The sequence below is a fragment of the Pseudophryne corroboree genome, chromosome 7, assembly GCF_028390025.1.
Source record: "Pseudophryne corroboree isolate aPseCor3 chromosome 7, aPseCor3.hap2, whole genome shotgun sequence".
In the NCBI taxonomy this organism is placed as follows: Eukaryota; Metazoa; Chordata; class Amphibia; order Anura; family Myobatrachidae; genus Pseudophryne; species Pseudophryne corroboree.
Genome location: NC_086450.1, coordinates 25,291,431 through 25,304,245, shown reverse-complemented (window position 1 = coordinate 25,304,245; position 12,815 = coordinate 25,291,431). Strand labels below are relative to the sequence as shown.

Genomic DNA, 12,815 nt, shown 5'->3' with positions numbered 1-12,815 from the left:
TGGCAAGAACCGCCACTGGCTATATAATATATTAGACAGTAGACAGCAGAAGGTGGGGTCCTCTCCCTATCCTTTACTTCACTCATCTCACCTATAATTCTGTACCCTCTCATCCAGATGCGAGACTACTCTCTGCAATGCCCGTAGTAACAGAGAATCTGCACTATTAACTGGACAGCAGAAGTACTCATGTTGCTCATCCTCTATTACACCCTCTCATTTGTGTCATAGTGCTTCAATTACTGCCATATTTCAGCGGCAACGCCCAATCTCATCCGATCTTGGAAGCTAAGCGTTGATAAGCCTGATTAGTACCCAGTTGGGTGACCACTTGGGAATATCAGGTGCAGTAAAGATTAAACCTCTGACCACAAACAGCAGAAGTGTTAGAGCAACTTCTGAATCTTAAAGTCTGTACCTAACTCTTGGCTACTCTCCCAATTACCCTAAGGTCGTTACTTTAATTTTTTGTTGTTTTCTTATGAATTTTGTTTGGAATCAAATCCTTTAAAACGTCTTTTTATCTTAGGATCTCCTTTGTAGCAAACTTAGCCCCTACCAGGGGATTGCCAGCAGTTAATTGTCATTTCAATTGTGACTTATATTATAATTATACTTACTTGTGCCCTCTATCTTGATCAATTAGGCAAATGGACTTCTAGCAATTAACTATCACTACAATTGTGATTTACATTTCAATTATATTTATTTGTGCCCTTTATCTTGATCAAGGGCTCTTAATTGTTATCAGGTTTATCCTGATTATTGTTAATCAATAATTTTGAATCAGATTCTTTTTCCCTGTGTGGATATTTATCCACAAATTTATTTATTTATATACTTTATGTATTTGAACACATTTCTCTGTCGAGATTGTTACTAATATATGTATATTTTGTGTATTTGAACATTTATCTGTATCAACCCCCTTTCTTTATGCTGAACTAAAATTAAAAGTTAAGTTTTAATAAATTTACAAATTTCAAAGTGTGCCCCAACACAGAGTCTTTCTTTTTTTCTCTTTCCTATCCAATTTATTACTGACTCTGGGAGCACCACCAACCTATAATATTTATCAGGTACCTTTATTTAAAGGATCTCTATGCTTAGTATTGTTGGTTAGTTTAACAGGTTTCTACAAGTTTTGTACAAACCCATGTTCATTGCTATAATAACTTTCCTGTGCGGAACCAAACAAAACCTTCCTGCTAACTGCACATGTGTAATAACAATACTGATGGCGAGAAAGATTTATATTATATTGTCGATACACAGCACATGGCAAGGAACGCTTACATACAGAGGAACACCCCCGCTGCTTCCCCTCGCTATCAGGTGGTGCGAGGCTGCTAAACTCTAGAGATGCCGTTACATAACGTCACAGGCTCCCAAAACGCTCGGTGTGAGGGGTGTAGGTAGGTGTCTGCATGCAAATCACACTAGCTGGGTCACTACATGCAATCTGACAAGACATTTACTTCAATCAAATGAAAGTAAAGTCATACCTAGTGAATTCATATTAATTACACACATTCATCACTTGGGCACGTCTGCAAGTTTCATTAGCTTGTAAATAGGAATTTTAATGACCTACCGGTAAATCCTTTTCTCGTAGTCCATAGAGGATACTGGGGTCCATTTAGTAACATGAGGTATAGATGGGTCCACTAGGAGCCATGGGCAGTTTAAGAATTTGATAGTGTGGGCTGGCTCCTCCCTCTATGCCCCTCCTACCAGACTCAGTCTAGGAAACTGTGCCCGAGGAGACGGACATACTTTGAGAGTAGGATAGATAAGGATAGTGGTGAGATTCCGAACCAGCACATACAACAAGAGGAAAGCCAAACTAACCAAATTTGAAACAAGAACAGCAACGGCTGAGCCAACATTACTTAGCCAAGTAACAGTGCAGGACGAACGAAGGGGGGGGGGGGGGGGGGCGCCCATGATCCTCTACGGACTACAAGAAAAGGATTTACCGGTAGGTAATTAAAATCCTATTTTCTCCTAGGTCCTAGAGGATGCTGAGGTCCACATTAGTAACATGGGGATGTACCAAAACTCCCAAAACGGAGGCTCCTGCAGAACCATTTGACCAAACTTAAGGTCATCAGAGGCCAAAGTATCAAACTTGTAGAACTTTGCGAACGTGTTCGACCCCAAACAAGTAGTTGCTCGGCAGAGTTGTAAAGCCGAGACACCCCGGGCAGCCGCCCAGGAAGAACCCACCTTAAAAGTAGAGTGGGCCTTAACAGACGTAGGACGCGGCAAGCCTGCCGTAGAATACGCATGCTGAATAGTAAACCTGATCCAGCGAGAAATCGTCTGCTTAGAAGCAGGACACCCAATTTTCTTGGGATCATACAGGACAAACAGAGAGTCCGATTTTCTGTGACAAGCAGTCCTCCTCACATAAATTTTTAGAGCCCTTACGACATCTAAGGACTGTGATAAAATCTAGGAGTCCGTCGCAACTGGCACCACAAAAGGTTGGTAGATATGAAATGCCAACACAACCTTCGGAAGAAACTGCTGACGTGTCTGAAGCTCAGCTCTGTCTTCACGGAAGAACAAGCATGGGCTTACACATGACAAAGCCCCCAACTCCGACACACGTCTAGCAGAAGCTAAAGCCAACAAAGTGACAGCCTTCCACGTGAGAAACTTGACCTCAAGCTCCTGAAGAGGTTCAAACCAGTCCGACTGGAGGAACTGCAACACAATGTTAAGATCCCAAAGCGCCACAGGTGGTACAAAGGGAAGCTGGATGTGCAGAACTCCCTACAAAAAAGTCTGAACCTCAGGGAGGGCAGCAAACTGTTTCTGGAAGAAAATGGATAGGGACGAAATTTTGGACCTTTATGGATCCCAACCTCAGGCCCATATCCACACCTGCTTGCAGGAAGAGGAGAAACCGTCCCAGATGAAACTCCACCGTAGGAAACTTCTTGGACTCACACCAAGATACATATTTATTTTGAAATACGATGGTAATGTTTAGACGTTATTCCTTTCCTAGCCTGTATCAGGGTAGGAATAACCTTGTTCGGAATGCCCTTCCGAGCTAGTATCTGGCGTTCAACCTCCATGCTGTCAAACGGAGCCGCGGTAAGTCTTGATAGGCGAACGTCCCCTGCTACAGCAGGTATTCTCGAAGAGGCAAAGGCTCTTCTAGCCTCAGATCCAGAAGATCCGTGTACCAAGCCCTCCTCGGCCCGTCCAAAGCGATGAGGATTGCCTGGACCCTTGTTCTCCTTATGAGTTTGAGAACTCTTGGAAAGAGTGGGAGTAGAGGAAACACGTACACCGACTGGAACACCCACGGAGTCACTAGGGCATCCACTGCCACAGCTTGTGGGTCCCTCGACATGGAACAATACCTCCGAAGCTTCTTGTTAAGACGAGAGGCCATCATGTACCTTTGGAGTACGCCGCAAAGATTTGTTATTTCCTTGAACACCTCCGCGTTTTTCTGCCCAGAGGATGATTCTTGTTACCTCTGACATTGCAGCTCTGCTCTTCGTTCCGCCCTGTCGGTTTAAATAAGCCACTGTCGTTACATCGCCCGACTTCACGTGAATGGGCCGATTTCTTAGAAGACGGGCCGCTTGGAGAAGACCGTTGTAGACGGCTCTTAGTTCCAGAATGTTTATCGGTAGGCCGGCTTCCAGACCTGACCACCTTCCTTGGAAGGTTTCCCCTTTGGTGACTGCGCCCCAGCCACGGAGACTTGCTTCTATGGTCAGAAGGATCCAGTCCTGAATCCCGAACCTGCGGCCCTCCAGAAGATGAGGTAATTGTAGCCACCAGAGGAGTGAAATCCTGGCCTTTGGCGACAGACGTATTCTCTGGTGCATGTGTAGATGAGATCCCGACCACTTGTCCAGAAGATCCAGCTGGAAGGACCGAGCATGAAAACTCCTGTACTGTAGAGCCTCGTAAGAGGCCACCATCTTCCCCAGAAGGCGAATGCACTGATGAACCGACACCCGGGCTGGCTTCGGGACATCCCGGGCCATTGTTTGTATCACCATCACTTTTTCCTCTGGAAAAACACCCTCTGCACTTCCGTGTCGAGGATCATTCCCAGAAAGGACAACCCCCCTGGTTGGTTCCAAACGTGATTTTGGAAGAATCAAGATCCAACCGTGTTCTCTGAGTCGTGAGAACAATGGACTGTAACAGCTTCTCCTTGGACGATGCCTTGATCAGCAGATAGTCCAGATATGGAAGTATGTTCACTCCTCTAAACTTATCTCTTTTAATGGGGGAGTGCGTACCGTACTCACATCTGTACACACCAACACGTTTCGACAGAGTCTTTTTTTTTTCCTTGAAAAAGACTCTTTCTGTCAAAACGCGTTGGGGTGAGGGCCAGGACTACTAGGGACTGACTGGGACGGTACCTACTAAGGAGTGGATCTTGGAATCAGGAACTTCTAGAACCAGTGGGACCACTCTAAAGATACCTTTATACACAAGTCCCCGCATTGTATAGTGTGAGTTGGGTACGCCCACTATTCTTTCCATCTGTTCAATCTGCGTGAGTGTGACCCTGTATGAAAATATATCGACATAAGAAAAGATACCTTTATGTGTTTTCACCTTCCTGTACGGATGTGAGTACGGTACGCACTCCCCCATTAAAAGAGATAAGTTAATTACTTCTCAGCGATTACCCACTTCAACAAAACCTACTACACTATCAATTGTCCTATCTCCTTTTCCACTCCCGAGGATAAGAACCATAAAGGATCCTGTCTGGAGGAAGAGGAGAAAAACACAGGGATACTAAAGATACCTTTATACAAGGGGTATATCACGTCTCTCACGTGAGTACGGTACGCACTAAGCAGTAGCTACTTTAATTCAAGACCTCCTTAAAAGATACCCTTACGTAAATATTCTCGTCCAATTTCGCGTGAGTCGGGTACGCCCATTTTTTCATCCCCTTTGGCTCGCTTACATTATAATCTCCTAAACCACCTATAGTAGTTAAGGACACCTTTTTCAACGCGCTTACTACACTATCAGCCGCTATTTCTGTCTCTCTGTCTCCAACTTTTGAGGATAAGAACTATCCTGGTACCCTGGTCGGATGTACAGGAGAAAACACGGAGAACGAATACCAAAGATACCTTTATAGGAGAAGCACATCACGGTCCAACGTGAGTACGGTACGCACGAGGTTATTATTCACCCCAATCTCTCGGATTGGAACTACCCGAAAGGCACCATTAGATTTAGGTCCATTCATCATCCCACCACGCACTCCCATAGTAAAAAAGAAAAAAAGGGAATAGACGTTTCTATTTCATTACGAACTTACTACACTATTAGTTGTCTCTTTCCTCTTATCCCCGACGATACGAATCTATTGAAGAGCCAAATCGGAGATGTGGAAATAAAGACACAAACGAAGCCGTAAAGATATCGTCACAGGAGAGGCCTAACACGTATCAACGACATCACGGGACATATTAAGCCGACAAGCATAAATTTAGGAAAAGGAACTAAAAGTAAAGAACTTTCCATACATCAGAGACTGTGCACCATAAACCCAACTCCTCGATGTGCATTATCTTTAGACGAGCGCAGACGTGATCTCTCATTTGTTTTGTGTATCTGTCTGCCAGCAAAGCTGACAAGCCAGATTTGAAGAATCGGTGAGGAGGGAGATCTTAAATTCCAGCTTGTACCCCTGGGACACAATATCTTGCACCTAGGGATCCAGGCCGGACGACACCCAGACTTCACTGAAATGCCTGAGTCTCGCTCCCACCGGCCCCACTTCCCGGCCGCGCGGTCCACCGTCATGCTGAAGACTTTGGCATATACGAAGCAGGTTTCTGTTCCTGGGAACCCGCAGCAGCAGGTTTCTTGGATTTTGGCCGACCACCCCTAAAGAAGGTTTTGGACGGTTTGGCCTTTCTTTGCTCGGCAGTCCGAAAGGTTTGTGATGCAGCTGGAAAAAAAGGGTTTCTTCGTGGCAGGTGCAGCTGAGGGGAGAAACAGAGACTTACCCACTGTAGCCGTGGAAATCCACGTATCCAACGCTTCCCCAAAGAGAGCCTGACCTGTGTAGGGTAGGGTCTCCACAACTCTCCTGGATTCCGTGTCGGCAGACCATTGGCGCAGCCAGAGTCTTCTACGAGTTGAGACAGACATGGAAGATATTCCTGCAGCCATCGAACCCAGGTCTTTCATGGATTCTACCAAAAATCCTGCCGAATCCTGTATGTTACGTAAGAACAATTCAACGTTACTTTTATCCATTGTAACCAATTTCTCAAGTAACGTGACTATAGCTTTAGAAATCCATGCACAGGCAATGGTAGGCCATAGTATTGCACCCAAAGCCGTGTATATGGATTTGGGCGTAGTGTCAGTCTTGCAATCAGCCGGTTCTTTCAATGCGGCAGATCCCGGGCCAGGTAAAACCACCCTCTTTTTGACAATCTGGACACCGATGCACCAACTATGGGTGGGTTTTTCTCAATTCTTTCTATCCTCCTCAGGGAAGGGGAAAGTAACCAGAACCCTTTTGGGGATCTGGAATCCTTACACTCAGGATTTTTCCAATAGCGTTTAACACTTTAGATGCAGGGAAAGTTAGCAAGGCTTTCTTATTGTCAGTGAAGTAAGCCTCCTCAACCTGCTCAGGCGACATGTCAGCAATATTTAACATATCTCTAATGGCCTCAAGCATGAGCTGCAGCCCCTGCAAGAGGTGCTGCCCCCCACCCCCAGCACGTCCCCATCACCGTCTGCAGTCTGTGGCGCAGACAAGAAAATGGCGCTGAACTCTGCTTGGTTCGCACTGAGAAGAAACCCCGCCCTCTGAAGATGGCGCGTCTTCCCACGCACCTTCTATATACTGGTCTGAGGATTCCGTCGCTAGCCGGGGAATTCAGTCCCCGGTTAGCGTCTGTGTACTGAGGATTCTGTCGCTAGCCTCGGAATACAGTCTCTGGTTAGCGTCCGTGTACTGAGGATTCAGTCGCTAACCAGGGGATTCAGTCTCCGGTTAGCGTCTGTGACCCGTTTAGGGTATTTAGACGCTGGCTCAGCACAGTGATTTCATTTCTGTGTACATGAAATGGATTCCTCCTGAGAGGAATCCACTTCAGCAGCATACGACACAGAGTCCCTAGACATGGCTACGGAAGGTATTAAACACCCACACACACACACACACACATACACATACACACACACACAGGGAATTGTCAGTCACCGCTCCCCCCCAAATATGGCAGAGAGAGACACAGAGATTGGAGCCAACCCACACACAGCGCTCTCTGAGGTAGAACAAATAAAACTACCAGCGCCATCTTAAAAGACTACACAGATTTTACACAGCCTCCTCCCCCCCCCCCCCCATCTACAACCCCCTGATACCGCTCAGGATAGCTGGAGTTGCTTGGAGGGACAGCTCCCAGTGTACAGGAACTGCAGGCAGGGAAATGGCGCTGAACGCTGCTGGGTCCGCTCTGAGGAGAAGCTCCGCCTCCTGAAGATGGCGCGTCTTCCGGCACAAATTCTTTATACTGGCCTGAGGATTCCGTCGCTAGCCGGGGGATTCAGTCTCCGGTTAGCGTCTGTGACCAGTGTAGGGTATTAAGACGCTGGTTCAGGATGCCCCTCTGGAGAGCTCCCCTAGCTGTGACCGGCTCCACCGGGCACATTTTAGAAACTGAGTCTGGTACGAGGGGCATAGAGGGAGGAGCCAGCCCACACTATCAAATTCTTAAAGTGCCCATGGCTCCTAGTGTACCCGTCTATACCCCCCATGGTACTAAATGGCCCCCAGTATCCTCTAGAACGTAAGAGAAAATTAGTCCGATGTTTCGAATTTATTGCAAATATTCACTACTGTGAAACATACCTGCAGGTGGGTGTTTTAGGTTAGTAGCCAGATATACAGTACATAGCTGTGTAAGTGCTACTCAGTGTAATGCATATATTCTGCTATATAGTATCACAGCAGGTAGCACGGGATGTTGCAGGTTAGTAGCCTGATATACTGTACCGACGCCTGGAATCCAAAACGTTCTGTTAGCGGGCAACGCTCATGTCCGGACGCGGAGGGGAAGAGGGGTAGGTTAGGTTTAGGCATCAGAAGGGGGGTTAGAGTGCAGGAACAGGAAGGGGATGGTTAGGTACCGGGGAGGGGGGGGGGGGGGGGGGGTTAGGGACTTACAAGGGGAGGTTAGGGTTAGGCAACAGGCACCACCGGGGAGGGAGGGATAGGGTTGGGCACCAGGCGGGGAGGGGGGGTTAGGCACTAGGCAGGGAGAGAGAGGGATAGGGTTGGGCACCACCGGGGAGGGTTAGCCACCCACTCCAGCAGCGTGAATAGCCAAATGACAAATCCTGCATGTGGTACCTCAACATTATTACACTGTAGAGTTATAGGGGATCCTCACCAATGATGCGCCTGTAGCCGGTAAGAGGCCTTCCTGCCGGCAGAAGAGAATTGCTCGTTGGGTTCTCTTTACTATGTGATGTGCCACCGCGTGCTGAAATGATGCTGCAATGTCAGCAGCACAAGAAAGCAGCTCCCCCTTGTGGATACCTGTTGTAATAAAGAGAATATGCATTTACTTTACAGTAACGAGGGCTGGGAAGCAGATACATGGGTTATACAGTAGCTCTAATAAACCAGCACCTGTCACTCCGCCCCTCCCCTTGCCGTGTCAACCAGGGGGTCTTATCACTCCACCCCTCTCTGTGTCACTCAGCCCCTCTCCTCACCCTGTCACTCCCCTCACCTGTTATGTCACTCCGGCCATCACTTGTCACTCCTCAACTCCCCTCGCAATCTCACTCCGCCCCTTCCTCTCACCATATCACCCTGGCTCCCTTTCCTCACCCTGTCACTCCACCCCACCCCTCAACCGTCACTCCACTCCTCAACCTGTCACTCCGCCACTCCCCTCACCTGCTATGTCACTCCACCCATCACTTCTCACTCCCCACTTCCCCCCAACCCTCTCCCCACCCCGTCACTCCGCCCCTCACCTCACCCCGTCACTCCGCCCCTCTCCTCACCCCGTCACTCCGCCCCTCTCCTCACCCCGTCACTCCGCCCCTCTCCTCACCCCGTCACTCCGCCCTCTCCTCACCCCGTCACTCCACCCCTATCCTCACCCCGTCACTCCGCCTCTATCCTCACCCCGTCACTCAGCCCCTCACCTCCTCTCCTCACCCTATCACTGAGAATGATATGAGGTACGAGGTATGGGGATCATGGCGTACCTTCCTTCTCCTCCGCTTTCTGAATAAGAATCTCGCAGTGGTTGCGCAGACCGGCGAATGAGAAGCTGCAGTCCTGGTGCTGTGACATGGGAACTCCCAGCTTACTAAACAGCGTTCTGTCACCAAACTGAGCCAAGTGTTCTACGGCCTGTCCACCGCTCACAGAGGAACAGTCAGGATGTGTCACCAGCGAGAGTCTCCTGGCCACCTAAATGCACATTCCCACTATCAGACGTGGCTGATGTTACCTGTTACAGAGTGTGTATTAGTCTGCCCGTGCTATCTATCTATATTATATACATATACACACACACACACACACACACACACACACACACACACACACACACACACACACACACAGCATCTGGAAAGTATTCACAGCGCTTCACTTTTTCCACATTTTGTTATGTTAAAACCTTATCCTTTTTCAAAAATGGAATAAATTCATTTTTGTCCTCAAAATTCTACACACAATACCCCATAATGACAACATGAAAAAGGAGATTTATGGTAAGACTTACCATTGTTAAATCTCTTTCTGCGAGGAACACTGGAGCCCAGCCTGCGCATAAGCTTGTGCAATCACCAGTCTAATCCATCTGGCCAAGGTTTGCTTATTCGCAGGCCAGCCACGTTTGTGTAAAACAAAAAGGACAAAATGGGTATCGGACCTCCTGAGAGAGGCAGTCCTCTCCACGTAAATACGGAGAGCCCGTACCACATCCAAAGACCGCTCAGGAGAGATAAAGGCAGGAACCACAATCTCCTGATTAAGGTGAAAAGATGACACCACCTTAGGTAGATAACCAGGGCGAGTGCGAAGAACCGCCCGGTCACGCTGAAAAATCAGAAAGGGAGACCGACAGGATAAGGCGCCGAAGTCCGACACCCTCCTAGCAGAGGCAATAGCCAACAGGAACACGATCTTAAGCGTAAAGCATTTAAGATCCACAGACTCAAGAGGTTCAAATGGAGACTCTTGTAGGGCATTCAGAACAACAGACAGATCCCATGGAGCCACAGGAGGGACATAGGGAGGCTGAATCCGTAGAACACCCTGAGTGAAAGTATGAACGTCAGAAATATGCGCAATTTTTCTCTGAAACCACACCGACAAGGCAGATATATGGACCATGAAGGAGGCCAGACGAAGGCCCAAGTCTAGGCCCTGTTGTAGAAAAGCCAAAAGCCTGGAAGTTCTGAAAGTATATGCATCATAATTCTTAGCAGCACACCAGGAGAATTAAGAATTCCAGACCATGTAATAAATCCGAGCCCAAGCCGGTTTACGAGCCTTCAACATAGTTTGAATGACCGCCTCAGAGAATCCTTTTGCTCTCAGGAGTGATGCTTCAAGAGCCATGCCGTCAAAGCCAGTCTGGCCAGGCCCGGGTAGACACAAGGGCCCTGAACAAGGAGGACTGGGCGTTGAGGAAGTAGAAGAGGACGCATTATGGAGAGACCCTGCAGGTCTGAGAACCAATGCCATCTGGGAACACGTAGGGCAGCCAAAAGTTTCATGGAATTGCCAGTGCGTCCACGAATGCTGCTTGAGGATCCCTTGTCCTTGCTCCGAAGACCGGAACCTTGTGATTGTGTCGAGACGCCATAAGGTCTACATCTGGTAGGCCCCACTTGTCCACTAGGAGTTGAAAGACTCCACTCTCCGGCATGTTCGTCCTGACGACTGAGGAAGTCCGCTTCCCAGTTGAGGACTCCCGGAATGAACACTGCCGATATTGCTGGTAGATGGCGTTCCGCCCATTGAAGTATTTTTGACACTTCCATCATTGCCATGCGGCTTCGAGTGCCGCCTTGATGATTTATGTACGCCACCATGGTGGCGTTGTCTGATCGTACTTGAACAGGCCTGTTCTGTACCAGAAGCAGGGCCAATGTCAACGCACTGAACACTGCCCGCTGTTCCAGAATGTTTATCAGGAGGAGAGATTCCTCCTTGGTCCATCGACCCTGGAGTGAGTGTTGCTCCAACACCATGCCCCAACCCCGCAGACTGGCGTTCGTTGTCAGTAGGACCCAGTTGGAGATCCAGAAGGGACGGCCCCTGCTTAACTGTCGGTCCTGTAGCCAGTAATATATGACAGATATTGTCTGGCAGTGTCAGAAAAATCCTGACGTAGCTCCTCCCCAATTGCCTGAACCCATGCTTCAATACCTTTCACCGTCCAAGAGGCAGCCATAGTGGGTCTATGTACAGCACCGGTAAGAGAGTAAATAGACTTCAGGCATCCCTCCACATGCTTATCCGTCGGTTCCTTCAGTGAGGTGACCGTGGTGACAGGCAGAGTAGATGATACCACAAGACAGGCGACATGAGAGTCCACCGGTGGTGGAGTTTCCCACTTGTTACTCAACTCTGCTGGGATAGGATAGCTAGCATCTTTTTAGACAGGGGAAACTTCTTTCCTGGAGATGACCAGGGTTCCTGACGTATGTCAATTAAAAGGTCAGAATGTGGTAAAACTACTTTAGCAACCTTCTGACGTTTGAATTTAGCAGGTTTCTTAGACGTAGCAGGGGGCTCAATGTCATCATCAATTTGGAGAATCAGCTTAGATAGCCTCAGATCAGATAGCCTCCACAAGGTCAGGAACATCAACCTGGGTTGTAGATTCCTAATCAGAAGCAAATGTATCAGTGTCTGACGGATCAGTATATTCCCCATCCTCATCGGAAGAATTATCCGAAATATTAGTGGATTGTGAGGAAGAAATGGCCCTTTTAGATGACCCCAAGGACTGATTTCATTGCTGTAACTGGGATGACAGAGTATCCGCCCAGGGCTGATTAACTACAGGGACAATATGTGGCTGTAATGGCAGGAGGTCCCAAAGGGGGCATAAGACGTGTTACAAGCGTAGTCAGCATATTTGAAAACGCTGCCCAAGGTGGGTTCCTGAATGGCCACGGGTGCCGCGGGCAGACTCGGAGATGTATGACACCCAGCGCCTGAACCAGCAGCTAACACTTCCCCCACTGGTGAATCCGTGGCGACAGCACAGCATGATGCAGGAGCGTCCGCGGATGTCCCGTCCTGTGTAGCAGACATTATATGGGTTGTCGTCTTAGGGCGTAACAGTACAATATAGCCAGATAAACACAATACCAGCAAATAGTCCCCTGTGTTATGTGACTGTAAACACAGAGCGCAAACAGAGGATTTAAGCGGTGTGGGGTGACTGAAACACACAGTGAGAAATACAAAACAGTATATCCTGTGTAGCACTATATATTATATGAGACCCTGACGCACCTAGGGCTTAATTCTGAGTTGATCGCAGCAGCAAATTTGTTAGCAGTTGGGCAAAACCATGTGCACTGCAGGGGGGACAGATATAACATTTGCAGAGAGAGTTAGATTTGGGTGGGGTGTGTTCAAACTGAAATCTAAATTGCAGTGTAAAAATAAAGCAGCCAGTATTTACCCTGCACAGAAACAATATAACCCACCCAAATCTAACTCTCTCTGCACATGTTATATCTGCCTCCCCTGCAGTGCACATGGTTTTGCCCAGTTGCTAACAAACTTG

The 12,815-nt window shown here is 48.1% G+C and overlaps 1 protein-coding gene and 1 pseudogene across 2 annotated transcripts in view; one reads left to right on the top strand and one right to left on the bottom strand.

Moving 5' to 3' along the window:
* The window catches only part of OSGEPL1 (O-sialoglycoprotein endopeptidase like 1), a 109,086-nt gene that overhangs the window by 47,412 nt on the left and 48,859 nt on the right, over window positions 1-12,815 (bottom strand). For both annotated transcript variants that reach the window (XM_063932779.1, XM_063932780.1), the window contains exons 4-5: window positions 9,262-9,469; window positions 8,430-8,578 (exon numbers count right to left, since the gene is read on the bottom strand). In XM_063932779.1, the coding sequence (XP_063788849.1) occupies window positions 8,430-8,578; window positions 9,262-9,469 (357 nt within the window). The remainder of the gene's footprint in view (window positions 1-8,429; window positions 8,579-9,261; window positions 9,470-12,815) is intronic.
* On the top strand, window positions 238-356 carry LOC134947146 (5S ribosomal RNA; annotated as a pseudogene).